At 34.3% G+C, this 26,670-nt stretch overlaps 1 protein-coding gene across 2 annotated transcripts; it reads right to left on the reverse strand.

Annotated features, from left to right (window-relative positions):
• Positions 1,489–22,655, reverse strand: LOC109827886 (serine/threonine-protein kinase 38). Of its 2 annotated transcripts, none has more exons than XM_020394914.1 (13): positions 22,565–22,655; positions 19,121–19,295; positions 14,835–14,918; positions 14,105–14,346; positions 13,790–14,033; positions 13,561–13,640; positions 12,641–12,725; positions 10,291–10,422; positions 10,089–10,202; positions 9,607–9,648; positions 7,252–7,324; positions 2,026–2,073; positions 1,489–1,916 (listed from the first exon to the last, which is right to left on the reverse strand). In XM_020394914.1, the coding sequence occupies exons 1-13, from the start codon at positions 22,645–22,647 to the stop codon at positions 1,828–1,830; spliced, it is 1,491 nt and encodes a 496-aa protein (XP_020250503.1). In that variant the 5' UTR covers positions 22,648–22,655; the 3' UTR covers positions 1,489–1,827. The 2 variants fall into 2 exon arrangements, with proteins under 2 accessions (XP_020250503.1, XP_020250498.1); XM_020394909.1 differs by having other exon boundaries at positions 7,252–7,327.

Raw genomic sequence — 26,670 nt, forward strand, 5'->3', positions numbered from 1 at the left:
GACTGCCTCTATAAATAGAGGAGGGGTTTCACTTCTTCTCCTCACACCAAAACTCTTCTACTTCTCTCTTATACAATATTATACTCTCTTATAATCTCTTATATTTTCTAATATTTCTATCAAATGGCTTCTGAATCTGATTATGAAGAGCAACTACTCTTACATTTTCTAATATTTCTATCAAATGGCTTCTAATATTTCTAATACTCTCTTATACAATATTATACTCTCTTATAATCTCCTACTGATCCAGAAATGAGTCATCCTAATAACTACTCCTCTTCCTACCGGTGTTAATCGTGAATCTGGTGACAACGAATCTACTGCATCAAGAGATCCTAAAAGGCCGAGATCCGATGTGTGGAATTTTTTTGAGAAGATAGACGTCACCAAGGATGAACACGGTAGGATCATCTCCCAGAAGGCAAAATGTGCGTTGTGCGGCCATGTTTTCCAAGCTCATAGGATCATCTCCCAGAAGGCAAAATGTGCGTTGTGCGGCCATGTTTTCCAAGCTCATCATAAGAGCGGCATCAACCATCTCAAACGTCATATAAAAAAAATACAACAAATGTCAGAATCTTCAATGTGATATCCGACAGTCTATGATTTCTCAATACTCCTCTTCTGGTATCCTCGGTAATTGGAATTATGACGCTGTCCGAACTAGGAAAAAACAAATGTATGAAGTAGGTAATCCAATTGTGTCGTGTGACCCCATAGGACACAATGCGACTCCACTGTTGTTGGCATCTCATAGTCATCAGAGCTTTATAGTACCACTGTTGTTGGCACCTCATAGTCATCAGAGCTTTATAGTACCACTGTTGTTGGCACCTCATAGTCATCAGAGCTTTATAGTGGTTCTAGAAATAAACAACTTCATAGATATTGATGGTAATCGAATACCGGTGCCGTTGCCAATGAATCTCTACCATTACCATGCAATTTCCTCCTCCCGACCGACAGTATCTTTGATACCAATCAACACGAAGATTCTCTCAAGTTCCTCTGCATCTCTAGATCATGGTCTTTTCCTACATACAATCGAATCGCATCATAGCTGACCGGTAGAAAACCCTCTCATTCTCATTCTCCGAGGATCGTTCTGCGGAAACCTGAACTTTTCTTAAAAGAGAAGCTTGTATGGGATAATTTGATGTCTTTAACAGCTCTTTTCCTACGGGCAACTTATAATTTCTCTCAGGCTTACTCATATAGGAAAGATAAATGATAAACCTTCAAGCAGGGGCCCATCGTAACAAGTATTTTCGGTATAAGACAGACAGCTCAACGCAGAAAGCAGGCCATGCATTAGGGTGATAAACAAAAAAAAACTAACAGTCGTCACCTGTAAGAGCAAAATATCCATACCAGAAAGAAACGAGACCTTAAAAACATTACGGGGTAGACGACGATAGAAGAACAATAACACAAGCAAGATTTACCAAACCTACAGATGACAACAGTATCAACATGACTTCAAACTTGGTGGAAAAGGCAACGTATTATTGTCACCAAATTAGATATAAGCAGAACAGAAGCTGCCGCAAGAGAAGGCATGTTTTTGCTCTGCCAACCTGGGCAGCCAGTACCCATGTCTACTGTCAACCAAAAGTCTTAAAACAGAGTAAAACGGAAATGAACATTCTTAATACAATACTATACAGCTAGGCAATGGTTTTGATTCTACAAAATGCCTTTGACAATAATTCTTATCAGAGCACAAACTAGGGCAGACCCGACTAAAAACAAGCAGGATTTTCCCAGTAGCCACATCAGCGAGGGCGTTGTGTCCTAATAAGAGCTTTTAGTATAGGCAAGGGCTTAAGGAGACATGGCATCACCAGAAGAAACCATATGGGTATCTGCATCCTCAGGGTTTGCCTTCCTCCTAGACTCCATTACAGAATCACCTGGTGATAGAAATGAAGGGAAACGGCGAAAAGAGTTGGTGCACTTGAGAATGATCAAGAGAGATGATGTAAAGAATATGAAAGTTGTGATGTGTTCTGAGTTCATTACCGAAGATGGAATCGATAGATCTTCTTGGTGACGTACTTCTCCTCGTATCTGCAGGTTGTACAGTTGGTAAAATAATTGGTGAAAAAAATGAGAATTACTTTTTTAGGTTATCTTTTAGGTACTCTGTGATTGTCTATGTGCTTGTACTTTGTCAAATGAAACATAACGTGTCAGATTTGTCGCATGAAACAATGTGTGTAACTGGCTGGTTTTTGAGTAGATTTTTTGTGTTTGTATCCACCAAACAACCTATGGATTAGTTATGTGTTCTCTCTATGTATGCAACAATATGTGTTTATGAAGTTAGCAATCTATTCTGTTGCTGGATATGGCAAATGGTGTGCACTAATGGGTATTTTTTGGATTACATGTTTGTTTAATGTTGGAACTATGTGTCTGATTATATGCAGGGCTCTTTTAGTTAGTTTATGACCCTAGTTTACTTTTGCAGTACTTTATATTTCCGTTTGGTTGATGTATTATTATGACTCTCTAGTATTCAGTTAGATGCACTTGTATCAGGGCATGTTTGACCCGAATATTATGTCTGAGATGATATTTCAGTTGTGATATGTATCATTTGGTTCTCAGTTATTTATTATATTCTCGCTACTGTGATCGGGGACCAATGCCTTTGCTTTATATTACTTGACGCTTAGCGTATTAGATTGAGTAGAAGGTCTAGTATTTTCCTCCTCAGTCTAATACGTCGCGAACTTGTTCACGTTCCGATTCCCTGGTACTTTGCAAAGCAGGCTTGTTGTAGACTTTTGAAAGACTTGGATTACATGTTGGTTTAAAATTATATAGTATAAGTTTTAAGATTATTATGTATTTGAGCACAGAATTATGGATTTCTAAGACACAAAATAGAAATGGTAAAGGGAAACAAATATGAAAGAATGGAGGAAGATGAGGATATAAAGGTTGTGTTTGGGTTTTTTGGTTGTTTCAGCCAACTATTGGGGTAATTTTGACTCATTCTGCCCACATGCAAGTCACATGGGAATCTATGAGGGAATATTCCATCAGCAAAGTAATAGAGGGTAGTGACTTGCAAAGTTCTAAAACTTTAAGGTATATAATGCAAAGTTGTGTAAACATTAGGGTAACAAATCCTGGAAAAAAAACATAGGGTATACAAGTAAAAGGTTGTGTGAACATCAGGGTATATAAGTGCTATTAAGCCATAGAAGAATGTAATAAAAATCTCACTACAATCTCATTGATCCCAAACTGGTCGCACGATGTGACTCCAGTCTCTGCCACGAGGACAATGAGTTGTCAGGTGATGAAAGGTTAGAGAGAGAGGTAGAGAGGTACTGGGTTTCGAATATTTTTCAAATTCTTTGAAGGGATTTTAGAGACCGGGTTAGAGTAGTTTGAAGAGATTTTATAGACGCAGCAAGTCCCTGCATTGCAAACCGGTCCTACAATCTTGCTCTTTTATATCTTCTTAATTTTAGTGTTTTTCCCCCTCCTCTTCTCATGAGTGTCGTTAATTTGTCCAGAATGAAATTGTACATAGAAATTGAAAGGAGAAAAAGATAGAGGAAAAGGAAGAGACAACTAGGGAAGTGAAGAGCGACACGCGGTGACTTGTCTTTAAAACATTTGATGCAATGACTTGTCACGGTCATACACAATAACAAGTCACTGCAATGAAATTTTATGATCTCGTGAGCATGGGAAAGTCTAGGGAACTCACTCAAAGAGACTGTCCCTTACCACTCATCCCAACTTTCACATGCCATGACTATGGGTTACTAACAATAAAAGGTAAATATACACTTTTGCATTCTTTGCAATGTACAAGTACAGACATATATAAGGTCAAAATAGCACTTAAATACCTTATAATTTATATGACTTTGCACTTAAATATCCTAATTTTTTTCCTTGACTTTTAAACATCCTGTAATTTACTTGACTTTGCAGTTATATATACCGTCTTTTTTCTTGACCTTTAAATACCCTATAGTTTAATTCACTTTGCACTTATCTACCTTACCTTTTTTCTTCTTGACATTTAAATTTCCTATTATCTTTTAAAATAGCACTTCACTACCTTCTTTTCGTTAAATGTCGAAATATTCTTCTAACAGTTTCATGGGAATCTAAATTTGAGACAGACATATGATGTTAGCGCTCGGATGATTATAATCTACTGGAGAACTGAGGTTGATAAGACTATTAGATCCTCTACCAGAATGCAATTCTTACTTACAAAGAGGAGTTTAGGTTTAGCAATCAATCATTTCGCCTATGAGTCTCACAATTTGGGAAACCAAACCGAATCAAAACTGAACAAATAAAATTTTCAATTTGGAATATATATATATATATATATCATACTCCTTTTAAAAGTGCGAGTTCCGAAAAATCTTTTCATAGTCAATATTAACCTTAACTTTTTTTTAATATTACATTGTTATCCTAATCTATTCTAATTATCCTATCTTCTTTGAATTGGTAATTAAATGTTTTATCATATTCATAATGAGACTTAACATGTTATAGGATAAAGGAGATACGTTTGATATAATTCAAATCCTTTACTTATTTCAGTTCATAGAGAACTACAAATATCCCCTACATAATTTATAATTTATAAAAAAAACTCTAAAATTTCAAAAATTACAAACAAACACTCAAAATTCAAAATTTATAAAAAACACCCTGAGAATTTCTAACTCATTAGTAAATTAAAACATACGAATTATAAATAGTCTATAAACAATTTATAATCTATAAAAAAGGCCTATAAGTTTAAAAAAATTGCAAAAAACCGCTAAAATTCATAATTTACAAAAAATACCATTAGGATTTCTAATTTATAGACACTAAAATGAATATACAGAATTATTAATAACCCCTGAAAATTAAAAATGTGCAAAAAATGTCATACTCCCTTTAAAAGTATATGTTTAGGAAAAACTTTTCATAGTCAATATTACCTATAACTTTTTTAAAAAGAACATAACTAATTGAAAATCTATTAAATTTAAAACTTACAAAAAAACCTTAAAGTTTAGTACATTGCAAATTACCCCTCCAAAATTTAAAATTTTTAATAATTTTTTGTAATTCCTTGATTTCAATGTAATGTTTAATAGTTTTGTGTATTTGTAAATTACAAAATTTTAGGATATTTTTTTATAATTTTTAAAACTTTTGAGGGTGTTTTCTTTTGTAGTTTTCCAAATTTTCATTGTGTTTTCAATGTAATGCATAGATACATCAATTAATAATGATATTAACGAGTAAATCGTTCTTAAGATGTATTACGTCATAGTTAAGTGTGCAAATTACTATTCCTAGGCAGTAAAGTTTATATATGTAAAAAATTTCAGACAATCTATATAGTGGTTGAAAGGATTTTAACTTTAATGTACTATTTTTTTATAAATTATATTTAATGTGAATCTATCATATAATTTTAATACGTTTGATTGATTGACTATATAGGTATATAGACCATAGATTACTTTACTTTCTCACATGAACTAATATTTGGCGCTTAATAATTTAAATTATTACTTCTAAATTTAATATAAAAAAGAGCTCTAATAACATTTATGTATTTACCTAGAGGACTATACAATCTCAACTCCTATTTTCTACTTGAGATTTGTTCCATAGTTACAGGTATTAAATTAATAACTAAAATAATAATTATTTATGCTTGCACTTGGTCTCTCACTATGAAATTTTCATGAATATATATATCTTACTTTCTATAGCTATCTGCATTGTCCATATATATTTTATAAATTAGCTGTTAATTTGACATATTAAATAATTTTTCCTTTGTAAAAATTTCTTCTTTTGACTTTTGAATTGTATAATCATTATATCACCATTCTATCGTAAAAATGACCTCACTCTAAATGACTTCAAACTAATGTTTGAGTTGAACTGAAGTATATACTATTGCTAATGTGCATATATTTTTTTAAGAAAATTATGTCATTCTTTTTTAAACAGAAGAGAATATTCTAACCTCTGATATTATAAAAACTAAATATAACCAATTGAGTGATTAGCAAAAGAGAACTTACATAAAAAAAGTATGAATAATAAGATAAAGAGTAAAGGTAATGGTATTACCAACAATATTACTTATAGCAAACTATAATGTAAAGTTAACCTATTTTGCAGAGACAGTATTTATATGCACTTGTATATAACTCTATTGTATATACACTAGTTGAAATTCAGTGCAGAGACAGTATTTATATGCACTTGTATATAACTCTATTGTATATACACTAGTTGAAATTCAGTGCAGAGACAGTATTTATATGCACTTGTATATAACTCTATTGTATATACACTAGTTGAAATTCAGTGCAGAGACAGTATTTATATGCACTTGTATATAACTCTATTGTATATACACTAGTTGAAATTCAGTGCAGAGACAGTATTTATATGCACTTGTATATAACTCTATTGTATATACACTAGTTGAAATTCAGTGCAGAGACAGTATTTATATGCACTTGTATATAACTCTATTGTATATACACTAGTTGAAATTCAGTGCAGAGACAGTATTTATATGCACTTGTATATAACTCTATTGTATATACACTAGTTGAAATTCAGTGCAGAGACAGTATTTATATGCACTTGTATATAACTCTATTGTATATACACTAGTTGAAATTCAGTGCAGAGACAGTATTTATATGCACTTGTATATAACTCTATTGTATATACACTAGTTGAAATTCAGTGCAGAGACAGTATTTATATGCACTTGTATATAACTCTATTGTATATACACTAGTTGAAATTCAGTGCAGAGACAGTATTTATATGCACTTGTATATAACTCTATTGTATATACACTAGTTGAAATTCAGTGCAGAGACAGTATTTATATGCACTTGTATATAACTCTATTGTATATACACTAGTTGAAATTCAGTGCAGAGACAGTATTTATATGCACTTGTATATAACTCTATTGTATATACACTAGTTGAAATTCAGTGCAGAGACAGTATTTATATGCACTTGTATATAACTCTATTGTATATACACTAGTTGAAATTCAGTGCAGAGACAGTATTTTAAAAGCATGGGCAGGTTCTGTCGCACACTTGTGTCAAAACTTGGCGGAAGGTAACTTACATTTATATATTTTATCCAGATTATTAAAAAAACAGAATGAGATTAAACGTTTCTTCTAAAAAGAAGTTTCGAAAAGTTCCTTACCATGCAACCCTTTGACAGCATCAAAATTTTTGTATGTATACCCAACAAAACTCAAGTCTTTGGGGCTCAGCAACTTCTGCATATAAATAATCCAAACAAAAGATTCAGATGCCAACAATACTCATACACAACTCAGTAACCATCAAATATGCACAATATTTCAAATGACATATCGAACGCAGATGTAGTTAGCATTCAAAATCCTGAAGGAAAAAAAAATGATAATGTTGCTTACACCTATGAATAGATCAAACGCTATGATATAAACACATGAGTACACATGCATAAATATATATATAAATGCACCTGAATTTATGTTTTGCCACCTTAATGTTGTGTAGATTTGTTTAGCAGCTGGAGGTTCCCAATTTGTAAAACCATACCCAATAGCAACATAGTTGGAACAAGTAGGCTTTGGTCATAATATTATTGTCAGATCTACCTCGACCATGACATCTGACACCAAACAAGCATGATCTTCTGTTGGAATTGTGTTTACACCTTTCTGCACCAATCCTATCAAATACTGGACTGTCCTGACATTTTTGGTAGACACGCTAATGCTTATAGAAAAGTCGTTTTAATATAGAACAGTCAACAGTCAATAAGAATTGTAGTTTCATACTTTCAGCAAGCGCAAGATATGAAGAATACACCAAACTTGACAGAACACATATAGTTAGCATTCAAAATACTGGATTTTTCTTTTTTTTCTTTTTTTAATAATATTGCTTACATCACCTATGAAGCAATCAGATGCAATATGATGCAAAAATATGAACAAACGAGCACAACTATATATATTTACATAAATGCATCTGAAAATTGGTTTTGCCACTTAAAGTTGTGTAGATTTGTTTAGCAGGTGGAGATTCCCAAGTTGTAGAACCCTTACCCAATAGCAACATAGTTGGAACAGGTAGGCTTTAGTTATTAATTTATAGTCAGATCTACCTCGACCATGACATCTGACACCAAACAAGCATGGTTTGCAGTTGGAATTTGTATCTAGACCCTTCTGCACCAATCTTATCAAATACTTTTGTTGTGTCTATGAGGTTCAACTTTAACTTACAGGACGGACCTAATATTTTCAGGAGACATGCTAATGCAATCATAGAACAAATTACTTTTAATGTAGAATAGTCAGGTCAATCAAAGAACAGCTTAATTTTCAATAGGACTTGTAGTTTCATACACACTTATATAATCTCAGATATTTCAGGCCAAACAAAGAAGACATCTGCGAAATATATAGAAGTTTCAAGCTAGAGGTGATCTGTCCCATCAAGAGGCAAAAAGATCCGAAATAACACAGGAAGAATCAGGAACTAAGGAGCAAAAAGATGCATTTATAGCAGTCTTAAGAGTTCCCCAGGTGAGGGAGTTTAATCTACTTTACCCTGGTAGACATCCCATGGGCATCTGTTCAATTTCTGTGAGGTAAAATAAGTATTAGGAAAAAAAACCGTCTACAGTATGGATCAACAGCAGCAACGATCACATATGAGAAAAAGAGTGTTTCCAAATATTATTCACTAAAAAAATAACTGACTTGAGTGCACAAGTTTAAGAAAGAAAGAGCAAGCAATAAATATTACAAAAAGTTGCATGCAGTGTAACTTTTGGTCAAGTTCGGAAGTTCCTAAAAAGAATCAGTGTCTTAGTGAGCCATCTTAGTCTATTAGAAGCAAAGGAGCTGAAACCATAACCTGAAAAGCACAGAACAGAAGTGCTCCATAGTGAACTTGACCACTGTCATGCTTTCACAATTGTATTTGAAAGTTGAACTTCACAAGTTAGTTATCGTCTAATGCATAGAAGGCATTCCAAAAGAATTTGAAGCAAAGATTTCCTGTAAAAGACCCTAACCAACCAAAGAGACAAAATATATGAATGATTTCTAATGTATCCAAAACCTTATGCAGAGTTAGACCACAAACTGCCTTGGATTCATGAGATGGGATTGCAGAAGAAAAATAAAAATAAAAAACTCATGCTTACAATGTGCAGAATAAGAATAGTGCGATTAAACTGTAGTAAGCTACTGCCAACGAGGATCTATTTTGTAGAAGAACTTCAATAATCGTATCTTTAAATATTGCAATGCATGCATAAAGTAGAAAAATATGGAAGGTATACACTAAAAGCCATCTAGGACAAGGAGTCTTTCGGAGAAATATGCGTGTTCCTTGTATTAAATTAACAATTCCAAGTGAAATACATCTAAACGACAATAAAGCATCTGTCAAAGTAAATTTCGATAATCGACAATGATCAGAACCAATGATTACCAAACTAGCTTATCCTCCAAAGGAATTTCCAGAACCATACGTTTAGAAGAACATATTGTACCTTTCTACTGTGTCCGGAACTCGTTCTAGCAGGAGGCTCCATCTGGATCATAAACAAAAAAAAAAGTTATCAACTTCCATCGAGCCCATGCAACAAATTATGGTACCAATCTTCCAAATGTAAAGTGAAATTCTTTAAAATTTAAGAAAATGCTCACACTTCTTCATTTTGAAATTAATATCTTTAGATGTTTATTACAGGAAAAGATATGCTAGAAAGAAAATTGATGTACCAAGAAAGAATAGTGAACTATAAGCACACGAAGACAACCTAAAACTAGTTCAGTCACAAATATTCTCACTCCATGTCCACAAAGTTCATACACGACATATAAAGAGAGACTAGAACTTACACGTAGTTTATCCATAGTTAATAACAAAAACCACTTAGAATTTAAGCACCAGTGAGAAGAAATGGAATAAAACAATTCATCATTCAGTGAACATTAAAAAATCAAACAGAAATCTTAATAAGCATCATACCTCATCAAATTTCAAGAAGTTTTGGGTGTCCAATTCATCCTTGACCTCAGGCTTAAATGCTGCCTCCATTTCATAAAGTTTCTCCCATACGACATCTCTGAACCAGGGATGAGCCTGAGAAAAAATAGAAATAAAAACTTGAAGAAAACTATATAACAGAAGAAACAAAATGAATAAGATTCCCATATACTCAGCACAATACCTTTATTTGGTCTGCCCCACCACTGCCTAACCTGTGTTCAACATCACATAGCAATCTACATATAAGATCTCGTGCTTCAGGAGAAAGCCTAGCATCTTCCGGAAATTTCAAATGATTTCTCCAATGCACAATCTAATAAAAGGTGTGGTCAGACAAGATTAGAAGTTTTTTACATCTCTAAATATGAAATAGTACATATCAGATGTACAACTTAGTACACAGCTTCAACTCATTAATCTCAATGTCATGAGAAGAACTTAAATTAGAACCAACTATGATGTCAATGCGAAAACCAAAACCTCCAGAAGAAGTCAAATCAGGTTCTTGTGTAATTGATAGGATCCACCATATTTGCTAAACTAGTTTTTTAACCATGCTATGACGACTTTATATTAAAATGTTGTTGCATTCATAATATTGTAATATTATGATTTTGATAATCGAGTTTTGCTTTCACTCTAAATATTATGTGATATATTAGAAATACCACTAAAATGACATTTACAAAGCGGCAAGAAAACATAGTAGCATTTTTCAGAATCAAGACTCTCAGATAAAAGATATATGACATCACTTCCTATCAGATAGGAGATGCTTTACCTGTCTGTGGAAGAGTGTTTTTATTAGTAGGAAAGAGTAGTCTCCAAGTGATCAAAGAGAGTGAATAGGGAAGAGAGACAACATAAAGAAGTTGTAAACGGATGATTAATATCAAGGAGTTGTAAAAGATTTCAGATTAATTTTCAGCGATAAGAATCACTGAAGATAGGAAAAGGAAATGAATATTTGATAGAAGGGAAGACGGAAAGTTGCATGCATAAACAAGTACTAGTCACATTCCTGCAACGAGTGGCAGTAACTTTAGTATCATAGTAAGTGTAAATAAACCTTTCTTCAGTTCATGTGCACGGTTTAGTTCTGAAAATCCCCAAGTTTTCTCCTTTTACAGAAATGCAACATGATGCACATGAAAATTTCTAAGAAGTGATAAATCGAAATCTTCCAGTGTATCTGAAATTATTGTCTATATTGTGTGTGTGTGTGTGTGTACTTATTGAAATGAAATTTCAGCTGCATGAATATCCAATGGGTGCATAAAAGTGATAATGCATAAAAGTGAAGTCCTCAAACATTTGAGATCATTAAGGCAGTGATTGAAGAACTTTATTAAAGAACTTTATTAAGGCAGTGATAATGCATAAAAGTTATATTAGAAGATAATTAATAAGGTAAAACTCCATACCAATGCTTGAAAATGCAAACATGAAAAGTGAAGTCCTCAAACTTTTGAGGTAAACAGATGTGCAGGCTTTAAAAGCTTAGGCTCCGCAAATTTCATTTTTCTCCTAAATTAGATGTATGAAATAAAAACAAGTTGAAAGTTTTACATCTGATCCAATATGTATGTTATCTGATCTAAGACCATGTAAAACAGATAGATGGAGATCGTTTGCGATAGAGAATTCTGCTTTGGTTAGTGTTGCTGGTAACTGGAAAAATAGGAAGTTACAAGGTGGTGAAACTGAAGGTGGCCAAATTATGTCAAACAGGTAATTTGAATAAATAATTAGAGAATCATCAAATTAAATTGCGCACTAAATATAAAAAATAAAATCATTAAAGCAAATCTCAATTCGGTCAGGAATTAAATAAGGAAAGTCCATCAAATTGGAATTTCAATCTAACAACATTAAAAGGAAATCAAATAGACGGTTGAAGCTAATTTTATCTAGTTAAAGTGCTTGTGCATGGCATGCGTATCTGTGCACACAAAAAATACACACACACGCACACTTACAAGCAAACACGCAAGTAGGCACGCACACCCATATCAAAGTGAAATCTCGATCTAATAAGCTTCCAAGATATCACATAAATGGTTAAAGCTAACTTCATATCTAGGAAAGTGACTCATTCAAATGCATGGCAGACAGGCAGTACACGCACAGGCATCAGAAAAATATGCTTTGTACATATGTAACATAAACACACATACAGAGAGATGTACATACATGTTCTTACCTACACCTATATCCCTCTATATGTGAATCTATGTAAATTCCTATGCACATTATATATATATTATATATTTTATTGTATTATCATGTATTACATATCGATAAATTAAGATCGATATGCTTGATGAATGAAGGACTCAATGAATTTGTCAGCAATGATGAGGTAACCAAGTATACGCTGATTTGTAAAGGCATATCAAACTGTTCCATAACAACCCATCAACTTCAGCTTTTGGTCTTTTTTTTTTTACATAATTCAAAATTGTAGCAACTTTCTCGCATTAAGTTGGCCCTGAAAGAAACCAACCGAGTTAAGGGTTTAGCATGGAAACCTTTCGACATGTTGTAATTGGGTCATCAGAATAGAATGGTGGGTATCCAACAAGCATTTCATACATTATTGCACCCAATGACCACCTGCAAGGAGTTCACAAGGATGGATATAAGGAAAATAAGGAAAAAATAAAGAATGCTGGTAAATCATCTTATAAGAAACTAACTCAAGTGGGAACTGAATAATACTCCTTTTAAACAACAGCATTTACTTCCCCAAAGCCAAAACCAAGATGTATGGGAAACTTAAGAAAAGAACACCATATATATAAACTAAAAGGATATAAAAAGATCATATCATTAAATTAAAAGGAAGTTTAACTTACACTGTTAAGAAGACTAGAGTTAAATCTGTTGCACACTAAATTACTTCATGTTGTAGTAAAGTGTGGTTTAGCACATGGAAAGTTACTAAGCACCTGATTGAGAAATAATCATTGCAACAAGGAAAACTAATTAATTCCATAGAATTTGGGTGCACTGGATAGTACCTAACCAGAAAAATTGATGGATCTCACAAAATACTGTGGAAAATGTTTCTAATTCTGTTATATAACAATTAAAATACAAAGCAAGAATTTGGAGAAGAGTATATGGCTAATGTACATGCCTAACTGTAATTTAAAATGAACCAATCATAGAACAATGCCTCTATAGAACTTTTAAGCTAGAGGAATTAAGCCAATGAAATAATATACTAAATGTCAAAGATCTTCTACCCTCTGTATGCATACGAAAGAAACTAAACTCCTAGGTTTTCTAACATAACCATAATGTCATTTTTTATTTTTTAGAAGTACAATGCATAAATGTTAATACTTTTAAACATGCATTCTACTTCAAGGTTAGGGGTAAAGAAAATTCGAGAAGTCAATTGTTTAAAACAGGAATCTGGATGAAGTTTCATAAATATACGAACCAATCACATTCCATCCCATATCCTTTCTTTAATAATACTTCTGGCGCAATGTAGTCAGGTGTACCCACTGTGGAAAATGCCTGAAAATTATAAAATAATAGCCTGTTACTTCAAAATCAATTACCTAAATAAAGCAGTTTTGTGAGCCCAATTTATGACCAAAATACAAAAGGATGATAAGGTAGAATTAGAGTACCAAGACATTAATAAGATCAACATATTAACATACCAATTTCCTCCTGTTCATCTGCCAGTGCTGAAGCTGTTCGTTGGGGCTTTTCCACCTGCTACCATTATTTGCATCTGAGAAGGATCCATCAATGTCCATTGACTCTTTTAAGCTGTCATCATCCAAGGGTTCATTTTCATTCAAAGTAGAAAGTGTTCTACAATCAATTGGCTTGCAAAGGCCAAAGTCCGACAACTTCATATGACCATTTTTGTCCAGTAGCAGATTGTCGGGCTTAATATCTCTGCATATGATGGAAATTAAAGGAGTGCTATAATGGAAATATCAAATTAATGAAAAGAGTTCAATACTTACCTATGAATGTAGTTATGCCTATGAATGGATTCTATTGCTAATACACTCTGAGCGATGTAAAATCTAGCCACGCTTTCAGTTAAGGTGTCTTCTCTTATAAGTAGGGTCATCATGTCTCCTCCAGGAAGATATTCCATTATTAGGTATAGATATTCAGCATCTTGAAAAGAATAGTACAGTTTAACAATACAATGACTTGCAACCTCAGCAAGCAAGTTTCTTTCCGCTCTGACATGCTCAACCTATAACATTTTGACAAATGTAACTTGAATACTGGAAAAAAGATATTTACAAATCAATTAAAGAGAATCATAAAGTACAACAATAATCTTTCCATGTGCATTAAGCAAAATGATTCAGAAAAAAGGAAATCCTAGCAAGGAAAGCACATTATGCTGGGAAATGTTTATCTGCCACTTAAAACCACCTTTCAAGCCATGTTATTAAGGGTTGCTAATTGTTAGTGACCACTTCTACCCAAACTGTGTGGTCCCACTTTTTGAAAAAAAATATCATAACAATAGATTATCATGATATTTACACTGATGATGTCATCTAATTGGTCAAAGTAAATTTCTTGTGCAGAGAATGCAGCCTTTCCAAGTACCAACGTAATTTGGCATAAAGAACTCAGGAAATAACTATTACTTCAGAGGTCAGAACAAAAGCACAGGTAATACAAAATGGCGCCAAGCAAATAGAACGGATTTTAGAATCAGCGGCATCTCACCTGACCCCTACTAAGCATTTCTGATTTTTTCAGCTTTTTCATAGCATAAATATTGCCAGTGGCCTTCTCTCGGCAAAGCCTAACCTGCATCATACGCAGCACTAATCAGCAAGGTATTTCCCAAACAGTTAGGTACACCAACATGAATCAAAGGTTTAATGTATGATAACTCATAAGCATAATGGTTGAGATCTCTGCTCAAAGGCTTCATATATAACAACTGCAATGATACCAAAATTAGGATCTTTCGCTTACCAACAAATTGTTATACGATGATTTCATAAAAATAATTAGCAAACTTAATGCTTTTCTGCCAAAAAGAAAATGCCTTTCTGACCATATATAGGTCATATATCATAAGTATCAGCTATAAGAAGAAACTGTAATCTGAGAAATTTTGAGATGCTGGCAATATATATGCTATAGTTGATGGGTAAAATAGTGGCAATATATACTAGGCTACTAGCACAAATCAAAGGTTTTGACGACAAGGCAAACAATCACCCTAGTTAATGGGTATTGAAGATAAGTAAAAAAAGTTTCACTAAAGCATAACTTTCTACTTAATTTTGAGGAAATATGTTACAAGTATACACGAAACTTAACCATGTTACTATGGAACAATCATGCTAGAGGTGGCCTATGTAACTAAAACTGTCAATACCAGCATCAGAACGAGGGACATCCCACCTTCTGATGAAAGGATAAGCAGAATGATATGAGACTGGGGAGCTTGTGCTAGAAATCTACTTTCCAAGTGTACATCAAGAAATCTTGAAATACACGGGGAAAGTAGATTTCAAGGAAGTAAATTTCTTGACATAAAAGTGGAAGGCAGATTTCTCGATGTACATGGGGAGGATAGATTTCTAGGGAAGTAGATTTCTTGGTATACATGCTGATGGCAACCCTTCATGCTAGAGATGGCAAATGTTCTCAACATAATTAAAACTCCCAATAACAGCATCCACACCAAAGTCAACCCAACTTCTGACTAGAGGATAATCAGAATGATCCACTGACATGGGAGCTTGTCCTAGAAATCTACTTCCGAATGTACATCAAGAAATCTTGAAATACATGAGGACAAGTAAATTTCTGGGAAGTAAATTTCTTGACATACATATGGAAAGTAGATTTCTTGATGTACATGTGGAAAGTAGATTTCTTGGTACACATGCTGTAGGTAACCCTTCTTCCGTCTTCCATCCCTCACAATGCAGACCTATATGATATGCTAAAGTTTGTTTTGACATTTCAAGTCTCCACGACAAAAACAATTGGTCCATATGTTTCGCATGCGCCCGTTGTATCAAACCCATTTGCATCTTACGTTTTGCCCTCAAGAGATGACTTTGTTGTTGTGTGTGCCTCTGTGCATCCACACGATACCAATCTTCATATGCAACTAGTTTTCCTTAATAATTAAAAGGCTACAAGTTCATTGACACTAAAGTCTCTCCAACACCTAAATGGCAACTTGATTTGCGAGAATCACACTTGGTTTGTGTTCCTTGATGCTGTTCTTCAATGAACCCAGCATGTCTCACCTATCGTTAATCACATCCTATCTTCCCTCTCTACGTTAGAGGGGATCCTTGTCTTTACAGCATACCATAGTTCCGAAGCCACTTCATTTTACAGTTTGCTTTTGTTGCAGCTATACTGATTGGCAAAATTTCCATATATAATTCTCTAGCACCCAAAGGGCTGCAGGTGGCCAGTGGTGGAGCCACATTCAAGCGAGTGTGGGCAAATGCCCTCACTCAAAAAAAAAAAAAATTGCGATATACCCTTCTATGTAATAAATCTAATATTACGACCCTAGCTAAGTATCTGCCCCCACTATGTCTCTTAAGCACATAACTATTAATGTATTTACAATTTAATTTTATTATAGCCCACTTGTAAGTTTAAATAAATTATACTTTTTATTATAATAACATGTACTTTAAATAGAGCCCATATTGTTATAGATAATGGTTTTTTAACTAATTGCAATAAGTTTGATAAGGCCTATTTAGCTAAATCAACATACCCATTAATTAATCCTATTTATCTCTAATTGATCCTTCTTCCTTTGTGGTCATTATGGATCGATCCGTTTCAAGAGAATCAAAACGAAAGGTGCAACTACAGGAGAGAAAGAATGATTTGGAATTTTGGGGGAAAAGTAGTTATAATCTTTAAGCTTTATATGTTCTAAATACTTTGCATAAGATTCTATTAGAATTATTTTTGCATAAGAACATAACTTGTGAATTGTGATATAGTGGGTAAAGCTTAGTTGCATAATAGGAAAAAAAATATGGTCTAGTGATGTCCAGAATCGATCAAAACACGTTTTTAGTCGAGTTTTTATTTTCTATGTTATCATTATTAACCTCAATTTATAATAGTAGTTTATTATTTCAAATTATACAAAAAAAACATTTAGTTGATATTTTCAAACAGGTCATGGATAAATTTTGAAAAGATCATAACTACCAAGATAATGTCGAGAGTTCTTTGAAGCAATGATGTCCAATATTATATTTTATTCACAAGTGATCGGCACCTAAGCTTAACTGGTGAACCTCCCTGTTCTCATATTGCTTGATACCTTTTGCATGGATTCATATTTTCTGAATTATAACTTGATTTTCTTGGTGCTTTTTATACTGCCACTTTTTGTTCAAATTCGCGTCAGGTGTTTTCTTCCCTATGTTGATTTGAAGCTATACTTTCACTCTTGACAATCATGTACTACTACCATTTTACCAACGCATCATGTGGCTTGACAAATATTTAACATACCAATGTTATTATGGAACGCTTAAGATCCATGTAATATGGATTGCATTCTATATTATGATGCATGTCATGGCTTTTTATTTTGGCTTATAAGTCCATTTGAGATATCTTCTCTAACCAGTGTGCAAGTTTTGTTAATTGAGAATGGTTTCATTTATTTTGCGGCTAGCACATGCATAAGCATGTTTAACTCTGAGAGTTGTTTCAGCTAGATCATTTGCCACTTTCACATAACTAAAATATAATGTTGATAATCAGAACCCCAGCTGAAGGAACCACGACACACTTAAAGATATATAAAATAATCAAGAAATTCCCTCCCCATTTTCTACATTAAGCTCACAATCGTTTCAATCTTAAATACATACAAGCGTCAATTCTCCTAGATCTTCAGCTTGCCTTTGGCTATTGTCAACGGTTGTTGGCTTCAAATCCCAAATTTATCATAATGGTGTGTAGAATAGTAGTTCAGAAGTTTATTACGGTATTTTCAGTAGTAATCAAAGAGGTATTTTTGACCAAACTGAGTGCAACGTTTTGGATGATTAAATAAACGTGTGAAGTCCCTTCCGAGTGAGCGAGAATGTCCAAGAACAGCATATGATTCTACTCCAATAAAAAAACCCCAAACTAAAGGTTAAACACATTAATTTTCACAGAACTTCTTTATGCCATTAAAGATGACCCATAGCTGAACCTGATCAACTCAGACTTAATATTGATTAAAGAATGACATAAAACTGGCAATGAATCTCAGTCCTCATATTTCCTCAAGGGAATAAGCTCACTATGGATGTAGCTTCCAGTTGTGCAGCATGGAGATCTAACCGGTGCAAGTGACTGTAGACGAGTCTGCTTACAGTATAATATAGTTAAAGGAAAAGCATTAGCTCCAGGATTAGGAATTTCAGTAGCTTCGCTAAAAAAAATTAACAAATATACAGAAGTTGGGAAAATTTTCTAATGACATGAAGGATGGTAGTCATCTGTGGACAATCTAAACAAATGGACAATCTAAACAAATGTCTGATCCCTACTTGCATGACCCAGAAAATGGAGTAACATAAATAACAAACATAGTGATTGTCTACAGTTACTAATAACCCGCCTATTAAAAAGAATTGATATACATCCAGTACAGGGATGAAGGGACTTCTTTTTTCCACCATGTTTCATTAAATAAAGGACAATGATAATAACAAAGCTCAGGAATCCCCATCAAGGAACCCCAGTAGCATAAGTGTATCTCCTGTCCACAGAATACTTCTTCATAAGTAGCAGCCAACCTCTGATGTTAGCATACTGACAGAAAATTAAGGAAAGGGTAAAAAAAGAGGTGGCAGCAAAATTGATGAGAAATAGAATAAAATATTTAGCAACTTCAATTCCATTATATATAAAGCTACAGACGTGATGAGAACTTTGGCACTTCTAAAAGTGTGAGTGTCACAAAAATGAAGAATTTTATGCACATAACGAATAGAAGTGCAAACCTCTCCAAAGGCTCCTCTTCCAATGATGGTCAATAGCTCAAAATCATCCACACAGATCTTGTGTCTCTTAAGTCGCATATACTCTGTCTCCTTTCTCTCCAGATCCTTTATTAAATTGATTTGTTCTTCCTGGGAAACATGTGAGGAAGCTAGCTTTCTCTCTAAAATCCACCTCCTGCAATAATAACAATTTGTCAACCATAAACCAGTAACAAAAGTAGAATCAGATAATGGAGTTGCATCAACACATCAAGTGCACGACAAAAGCATGACACACATGTAAGGCGGGAAGAACGGCAGATTAAAGTCAGAACTTATGGAAGATATAAGCAGCAATTTATATGAGGATGTGCAAGGAAAACAAAATTAAAAGATATAGAAGGGTATGCAGCCTAAATTAATTTGGAAAAGCAAATGCTCTAATACATTAGAACGAACTTATGCGTGTGTACATTTTAGAGCTTTGTTGTTGTTGTTGTTGTTGTTGTTGTCTACATTCTAAGGACAGCCTCACCATCCACACGCCAATAGTGAAGACCACCCAAGGCTTTGCTCTCCATCATGTTTGAGTCAGATCCAACTACTAAGGCAGCGTGGTCTTTTTAGTACATCAGTGTGTCAGAGTCCTAATAGAAAAGGAAACTAACAGATTAGAAACAAAAGAACTTGCGACGTCTTCTGTCTTCATGGAGGCCAAACTTAAACAAGGTACATGGCAAGGAAAATGCTCTTTCATGGCAATGACTATGGATCTAAAATCTTCCCCCTAAGTTCTTACACAGATTTAGAAGTCCAAGGCATTATATGCGCATTGACACATGAATTGTCCTACTCCTATAATCACATAAGTTTTTAAGGAAAGATTCACATATTCTACCGTGCTTAACAATAAAAACTCATATCGTCACGCAACTTCTTCATCTCCAAAGGTCCAGCCTTGATGACAATCAATCAATCCACTAGTCATTAAAAATGCAACAAGCATGTTGACTGAGAACTGGAATATATGAAAGAAAATCATTTCAGGCAATGCACCCATAAAAGTTGTTAGAATGACATCATGAGAAAAAACCAAATTGAGATCTAAAGTTCTAAACAATATGATTCCACAACTCTGTGTTTAGATAATAGTCAGATATGTAAAGAGAGAATAATAAGTGCCTGGAATAGGTCACATAATGAGACATAATCCTTATTAACAAGAGAAAAAAGTTAAATTTTGGAACCTTGAAAAAAGTTATAAAGATAAATGAAGCACAGACCTAAACCTTGGAGGCATGTGAATTGAAGTATCGGTTAGTATTCATATGAATTGGTTATATAGTATTAGATTTAAAGAATACATTAACCTGATCCTGCTGATATATTCAAAATTAGCTATTAATGACCAATACAGACAATGTTAGTTAATAACTACTAAAAGAAGGATCTGAGATGTGAAGTACTATTAAGTTAAAGAATGTGATGTTAAGACCAATAGATATAATTAATGACTAGTAAGTTCAGGAATAAACTCTAGACTTAGTGCATGGCAGAAACTTCAAATCCAAGACAACCAATGGCGCTGAAATTCCTGATACCGATGTCAATAAAGGTGAAAAGAGAATGCGAACAATACAGTCAATCCTCGCTAGAGATGATTCTTTCTTGTCATATCTGAATAACCAAGTAATCCTCATCTTGTATTAACACCATGCACCAATTCACAGGGAGTTAAAACTCCAATTTTACTTTTACTTCTTATATTACTTGACTAACCAGATGACCATATCTACAAACTTACTTGACTCCAGCGAATACCTTTGAACATGTAGATTAATTAGAATTGTCAAATGATTGTATGTCGGGACTTGAATAGCAATAATCACTAATCAGTACATTTTTGGGAAAAGAATGGTAAGCCCTAAGAACCAAGAAATTGTGCAACAAAGGCATGTCCCATATAAAAAACTGCATATGTAGTTACTTCAATCAAGCACAAACACATGAACACTGCAAACCTATAAAATAACATGCCTATATTGGAGAGCAGCATCAAATGTCAGGACAACTGAATATATGAACTGCATAGTGAACCTCTAAGTAAATGGAATAAATCATGCAACGGAAATGTACTGTTTGTTCAGAGGAGAAAATAGATAATTTAGAATATTGTGGTATAAAACATACGGATCTAGTCTTGGAATGATTCTTTCTCATGTAACAGTGGAACTGGCTGATTCTCGATCTTGGATTTACATCAAACTCCCACGCATGCAGACTTAAAAGCTCCCAACTTTAATTTTACTGCTACGAAGGTAATAAAAGTGTCTACCAGTTAAGCATCGGACTTTAACTGACTATAATTAGTACCTTGGTGTCTTTCCAACAATTATTCATAGTAACTTTATTGACCAAAACTAACACTTCCGAACACGTAAATGGAAGATCATAATTTTGTCTGATCTATGAGGAACCCTCATGTTCTTCTTGTGCAGTCACATTTTTTGTTCTCCTAATCCCAATTTCAATTGACTATGTAACTAATATGGTTATAATTAGTGCATTCAACAAATAAGTGTGCATTCAATGCATCTATACCCAAATTCACTTGAAACCAATGAGTAATGTCAACGTAAATCTGGAACGTGAATGTATGAAGCACATAGAGGACCTATAAAAACCAAACTAAATCATGCAACGGAAATTTATTGTTAGGTACATTTGGAATCTTGTGGTATAAACGATAAGAACCTGATTTAGAAATGACTCTTCCCCATGATAACTGAAAAACTAGCTGAGTCTCGGCTTCCATTTACGTCAAACATCAATGCATGGGGCTTAAAAGCTTCAGTTGCACTTTTACGGATTTACAAAAAACATAAAATGTCTGCCAATTTTGTCTAGAATCTTAATTGATTACGCTTGGTACCTTGAAATCTCAGGAACAATTATGCATAGAAACTCAACTGACTTAAAATTAACATTTCCAAACCCGTGAATCGAAAATAGTGAATGGAAATAATAAACATGAAGCCGATTTTTGCGGAGTTCCTTGCCATCTTCTGACCTCGTCACATTTCCTGTTCTTCTCCTTCTCCTAATCACAACTTCAATTATGAAATTAAAATGGTTACAATTAATACATTTGACAAATAAGTGGGCATTAATTGAATCTAAAACCAAATTCACTTGAAACCAACGCCTAATGTCATAATTAGTAGATCCAAATCATGCATCCCTACAGGCTAACAGGAAACCTAATGCAAATCATTTTTTTTCGCCTAAATCTATCAACAGCAGGCATCAAAAGCACTAAAAAACGTAAATATCAAGAATCTGCGACATCAAGAGATAGTAACAGTAGTAATAATTACGAATCCAGCTCAAGAGAGATCTACAGCAAAAGATCAAGCGACAAAAGCACCAACAAAGGGATCCATCGTTAAAGAATCGAATCCGAACCTCTCTTTGCGTTCCTGAATGTTCTTCATGTGAGATTTGTAGTGGTTTTCGATGTATTGCTTCGCTGCGGCGACTCGCTCCATAGAGATAGTAACAGTAGTAATAATTACGAATCCAGCTCAAGAGAGATCTACAGCAAAAGATCAAGCGACAAAAGCACCAACAAAGGGATCCATCGTTAAAGAATCGAATCCGAACCTCTCTTTGCGTTCCTGAATGTTCTTCATGTGAGATTTGTAGTGGTTTTCGATGTATTGCTTCGCTGCGGCGACTCGCTCCACTTGACTAACCAGATGACCATATCTACAAACTTACTTGACTCCAGCGAATACCTTTGAACATGTAGATTAATTAGAATTGTCAAATGATTGTATGTCGGGACTTGAATAGCAATAATCACTAATCAGTACATTTTTGGGAAAAGAATGGTAAGCCCTAAGAACCAAGAAATTGTGCAACAAAGGCATGTCCCATATAAAAAACTGCATATGTAGTTACTTCAATCAAGCACAAACACATGAACACTGCAAACCTATAAAATAACATGCCTATATTGGAGAGCAGCATCAAATGTCAGGACAACTGAATATATGAACTGCATAGTGAACCTCTAAGTAAATGGAATAAATCATGCAACGGAAATGTACTGTTTGTTCAGAGGAGAAAATAGATAATTTAGAATATTGTGGTATAAAACATACGGATCTAGTCTTGGAATGATTCTTTCTCATGTAACAGTGGAACTGGCTGATTCTCGATCTTGGATTTACATCAAACTCCCACGCATGCAGACTTAAAAGCTCCCAACTTTAATTTTACTGCTACGAAGGTAATAAAAGTGTCTACCAGTTAAGCATCGGACTTTAACTGACTATAATTAGTACCTTGGTGTCTTTCCAACAATTATTCATAGTAACTTTATTGACCAAAACTAACACTTCCGAACACGTAAATGGAAGATCATAATTTTGTCTGATCTATGAGGAACCCTCATGTTCTTCTTGTGCAGTCACATTTTTTGTTCTCCTAATCCCAATTTCAATTGACTATGTAACTAATATGGTTATAATTAGTGCATTCAACAAATAAGTGTGCATTCAATGCATCTATACCCAAATTCACTTGAAACCAATGAGTAATGTCAACGTAAATCTGGAACGTGAATGTATGAAGCACATAGAGGACCTATAAAAACCAAACTAAATCATGCAACGGAAATTTATTGTTAGGTACATTTGGAATCTTGTGGTATAAACGATAAGAACCTGATTTAGAAATGACTCTTCCCCATGATAACTGAAAAACTAGCTGAGTCTCGGCTTCCATTTACGTCAAACATCAATGCATGGGGCTTAAAAGCTTCAGTTGCACTTTTACGGATTTACAAAAAACATAAAATGTCTGCCAATTTTGTCTAGAATCTTAATTGATTACGCTTGGTACCTTGAAATCTCAGGAACAATTATGCATAGAAACTCAACTGACTTAAAATTAACATTTCCAAACCCGTGAATCGAAAATAGTGAATGGAAATAATAAACATGAAGCCGATTTTTGCGGAGTTCCTTGCCATCTTCTGACCTCGTCACATTTCCTGTTCTTCCTTCTCCTAAAATCACAACTTCAATTATGAAATTAAAATGGTTACAATTAATACATTTGACAAATAAGTGGGCATTAATTGAATCTAAAACCAAATTCACTTGAAACCAACGCCTAATGTCATAATTAGTAGATCCAAATCATGCATCCCTACAGGCTAACAGGAAACCTAATGCAAATCATTTTTTTTCGCCTAAATCTATCAACAGCAGGCATCAAAAGCACTAAGCCGCCGCCGCCCCCCCGCCGCTCTCTCTCTCCTCTCCTCCTTCTTCGTTGATCCTCTCCATCTCTCTCTCTAAGATCCTCGTCTTTGTTTCTCTCTCCTCTCTCTCTCTCTCTCTCTTTCTCTCTCTCCCTCTGTTTGAGCTCCTTCTCTTTATAATTTTTTTTCCTTTATTTTTTATTTATTTTTATGGCGATTGACAGATGGGCAAAGAGACGCAGCCGCCCCCCCGCCGCTCTCTCTCTCCTCTCCTCCTTCTTCGTTGATCCTCTCCATCTCTCTCTCTAAGATCCTCGTCTTTGTTTCTCTCTCCTCTCTCTCTCTCTCTCTCTTTCTCTCTCTCCCTCTGTTTGAGCTCCTTCTCTTTATAATTTTTTTTCCTTTATTTTTTATTTATTTTTATGGCGATTGACAGATGGGCAAAGAGACGCAGTCAGATCGAGAGCAAACGGAGAGGCTTCGGTTCAGGTGTTTTGAGCTCGACTAACGGGTTCCGCAGGGACAGGTTAACAGGCCAGGCGTGAGAGCTCGCGTGGATTCCAGGTCATATGGGGCCCATTGACCAGACGGTTGAAAGAAAGTCGAGGGAGTGAAGTGAACTAGGTTGGGCTGCAAGGTGCCTTTTGCAGTGTCTGGCAATTTTTAAAAAAACTGCGTCAGACTTAAACTTGGCTTAGTTTTATTAGGCTAAAATTTGGGCCACAGTTGGCCTTGTTTTATTAGGCTAAAATTTGGGCTTTAAATTGGTTCTAGTTTGGACATGCCTCTTGCTAGTCCAATCTAGAACTAGTTTAGAATAGAACTGGACTAGGTTAAGACCTAGCCTACCTTTCAGCCTGTTGTCATACAGATCCTAAATTTATCTTTGATTTTGTATCAAAACCATTTTAAAATATAACAAATCAATATAAGTTAGTTTTCAAGTTTTTCACACATAACAACCTAATAAATAAGTTGAGGACAATTTCTGTTTAAATTTTAACCCAATTACGCAAAATCTCTTCCTTCGTTCTCCCTTCTCATACATCTCATCTCCACCCTCCTACATCTCATCTCCGCCCTCCTCCTCTTCTACCCATGCCCCTTCCTTCTCCCTCCACCCTCTGCTCTCATCATTCGGTGCATCTCCTTCATCCTCCTCTCTCCTTCATTTCGCTTTCACCTTCCTATATCCTTTTTCATTGTGCTCGTTCCCCTCTCTTCTGTCTCATCTCACCCGCCTTCCTCTTCTCTCATCTCAACCATGTTTGTTGAGATGGAGGTGAGGTGAATAAAGGAGGAAGAAGAGATGAGGCTAGAGGTGGGATGGGGCGTTGAGTGGATAAAGAGGGTATTTTTATAGTTATGGTAAAATTTAAACTGAAATTACATAAGGGTTGTTGATTGAAAGCTAAAATCCACTAAGTGATTTGTGTATCAAAAGAACTTGAAAGATGGTTGTTATCGATTTGGTCTATTTTTAAATGTCGTTTTCATGAAAAAAAAATCCTTTCACTTTCACTCTATATTAACTCATATTGTGGTTTAAAATAATTACAAAAGGGCATAATGATTTTATTAAATTTATTTTCTTTGAAGAAAGAAGATTTTTATTTCCTTATCATTAGAAGGATATAGTTTCATACAACTAAACATAATCTTTAAAATCTTAATTAGTTAAAGAAAAAACTCATAATCCTCTCTCAAGAACTGACTAAAAAAACCAAACTTTTATTTCGCTCTTGTTCCTTTTCTTGCAATAAATTTTTTTTACTATATTTTGTATCTTGATTATGTTTACATACAAATACTTGGATCTTTCTTGAAACATATTTAGACATACATATTGCATCGTGAAAGGGTTAAAATATTGAACAAATTTCATGTAGATCAATCTCTCTCCCTGATCTAGATTTCAGGTAATACTCTTACTCTACTCTATGTTTGATAAAAGCTTTCTATCATTTCATATACCAGACTTTTAGCCCGTGCTAAGCATGATCTTACTGTAATTCAACAATATTTCATCATGCTCTAATCAATTTCACCAAAAGAATATAAAATATACAGTGACATACCTCTTTTTTCGAAGCACAAAAAAATTCCCCCTGATTGATGTACGAACATACATCCCTACCTAAAAAATCATGATAACGTTAAAATTATATAACACTATAATTAATTGTGTTAAAGTTAATCTAAGTCTGCAGATTCTAAAATCAAGTTGCGTACAAAAAGTTAAGATCACTTAACCCAAGTTGGCATCACTTAACCCAATTTTTTCATATGAAATGAATAA

Source organism: Asparagus officinalis, chromosome 1 (assembly GCF_001876935.1).
Source record: "Asparagus officinalis chromosome 1, Aspof.V1, whole genome shotgun sequence".
Taxonomy (NCBI): domain Eukaryota; kingdom Viridiplantae; phylum Streptophyta; class Magnoliopsida; order Asparagales; family Asparagaceae; genus Asparagus; species Asparagus officinalis.

What these genes read in the sequence shown, in the direction of transcription:
- LOC109827886 (XM_020394909.1), bottom strand. Translation starts at nt 22,647, where the DNA reads ATGGAGCGAGTCGCCGCAGCGAAGCAATACATCGAAAACCACTACAAA. An exon ending in AAATGCTTAGTAGGGGTCAG is followed by an intron (nt 14,347 to 14,834) that starts GTGAGATGCCGC and finishes AAAATGTTATAG; the next exon opens with GTTGAGCATGTCAGAGCGGA. An exon ending in CAATTACAACATGTCGAAAG is followed by an intron (nt 10,423 to 12,640) that starts GTTTCCATGCTA and finishes ACCTTTTATTAG; the next exon opens with ATTGTGCATTGGAGAAATCA.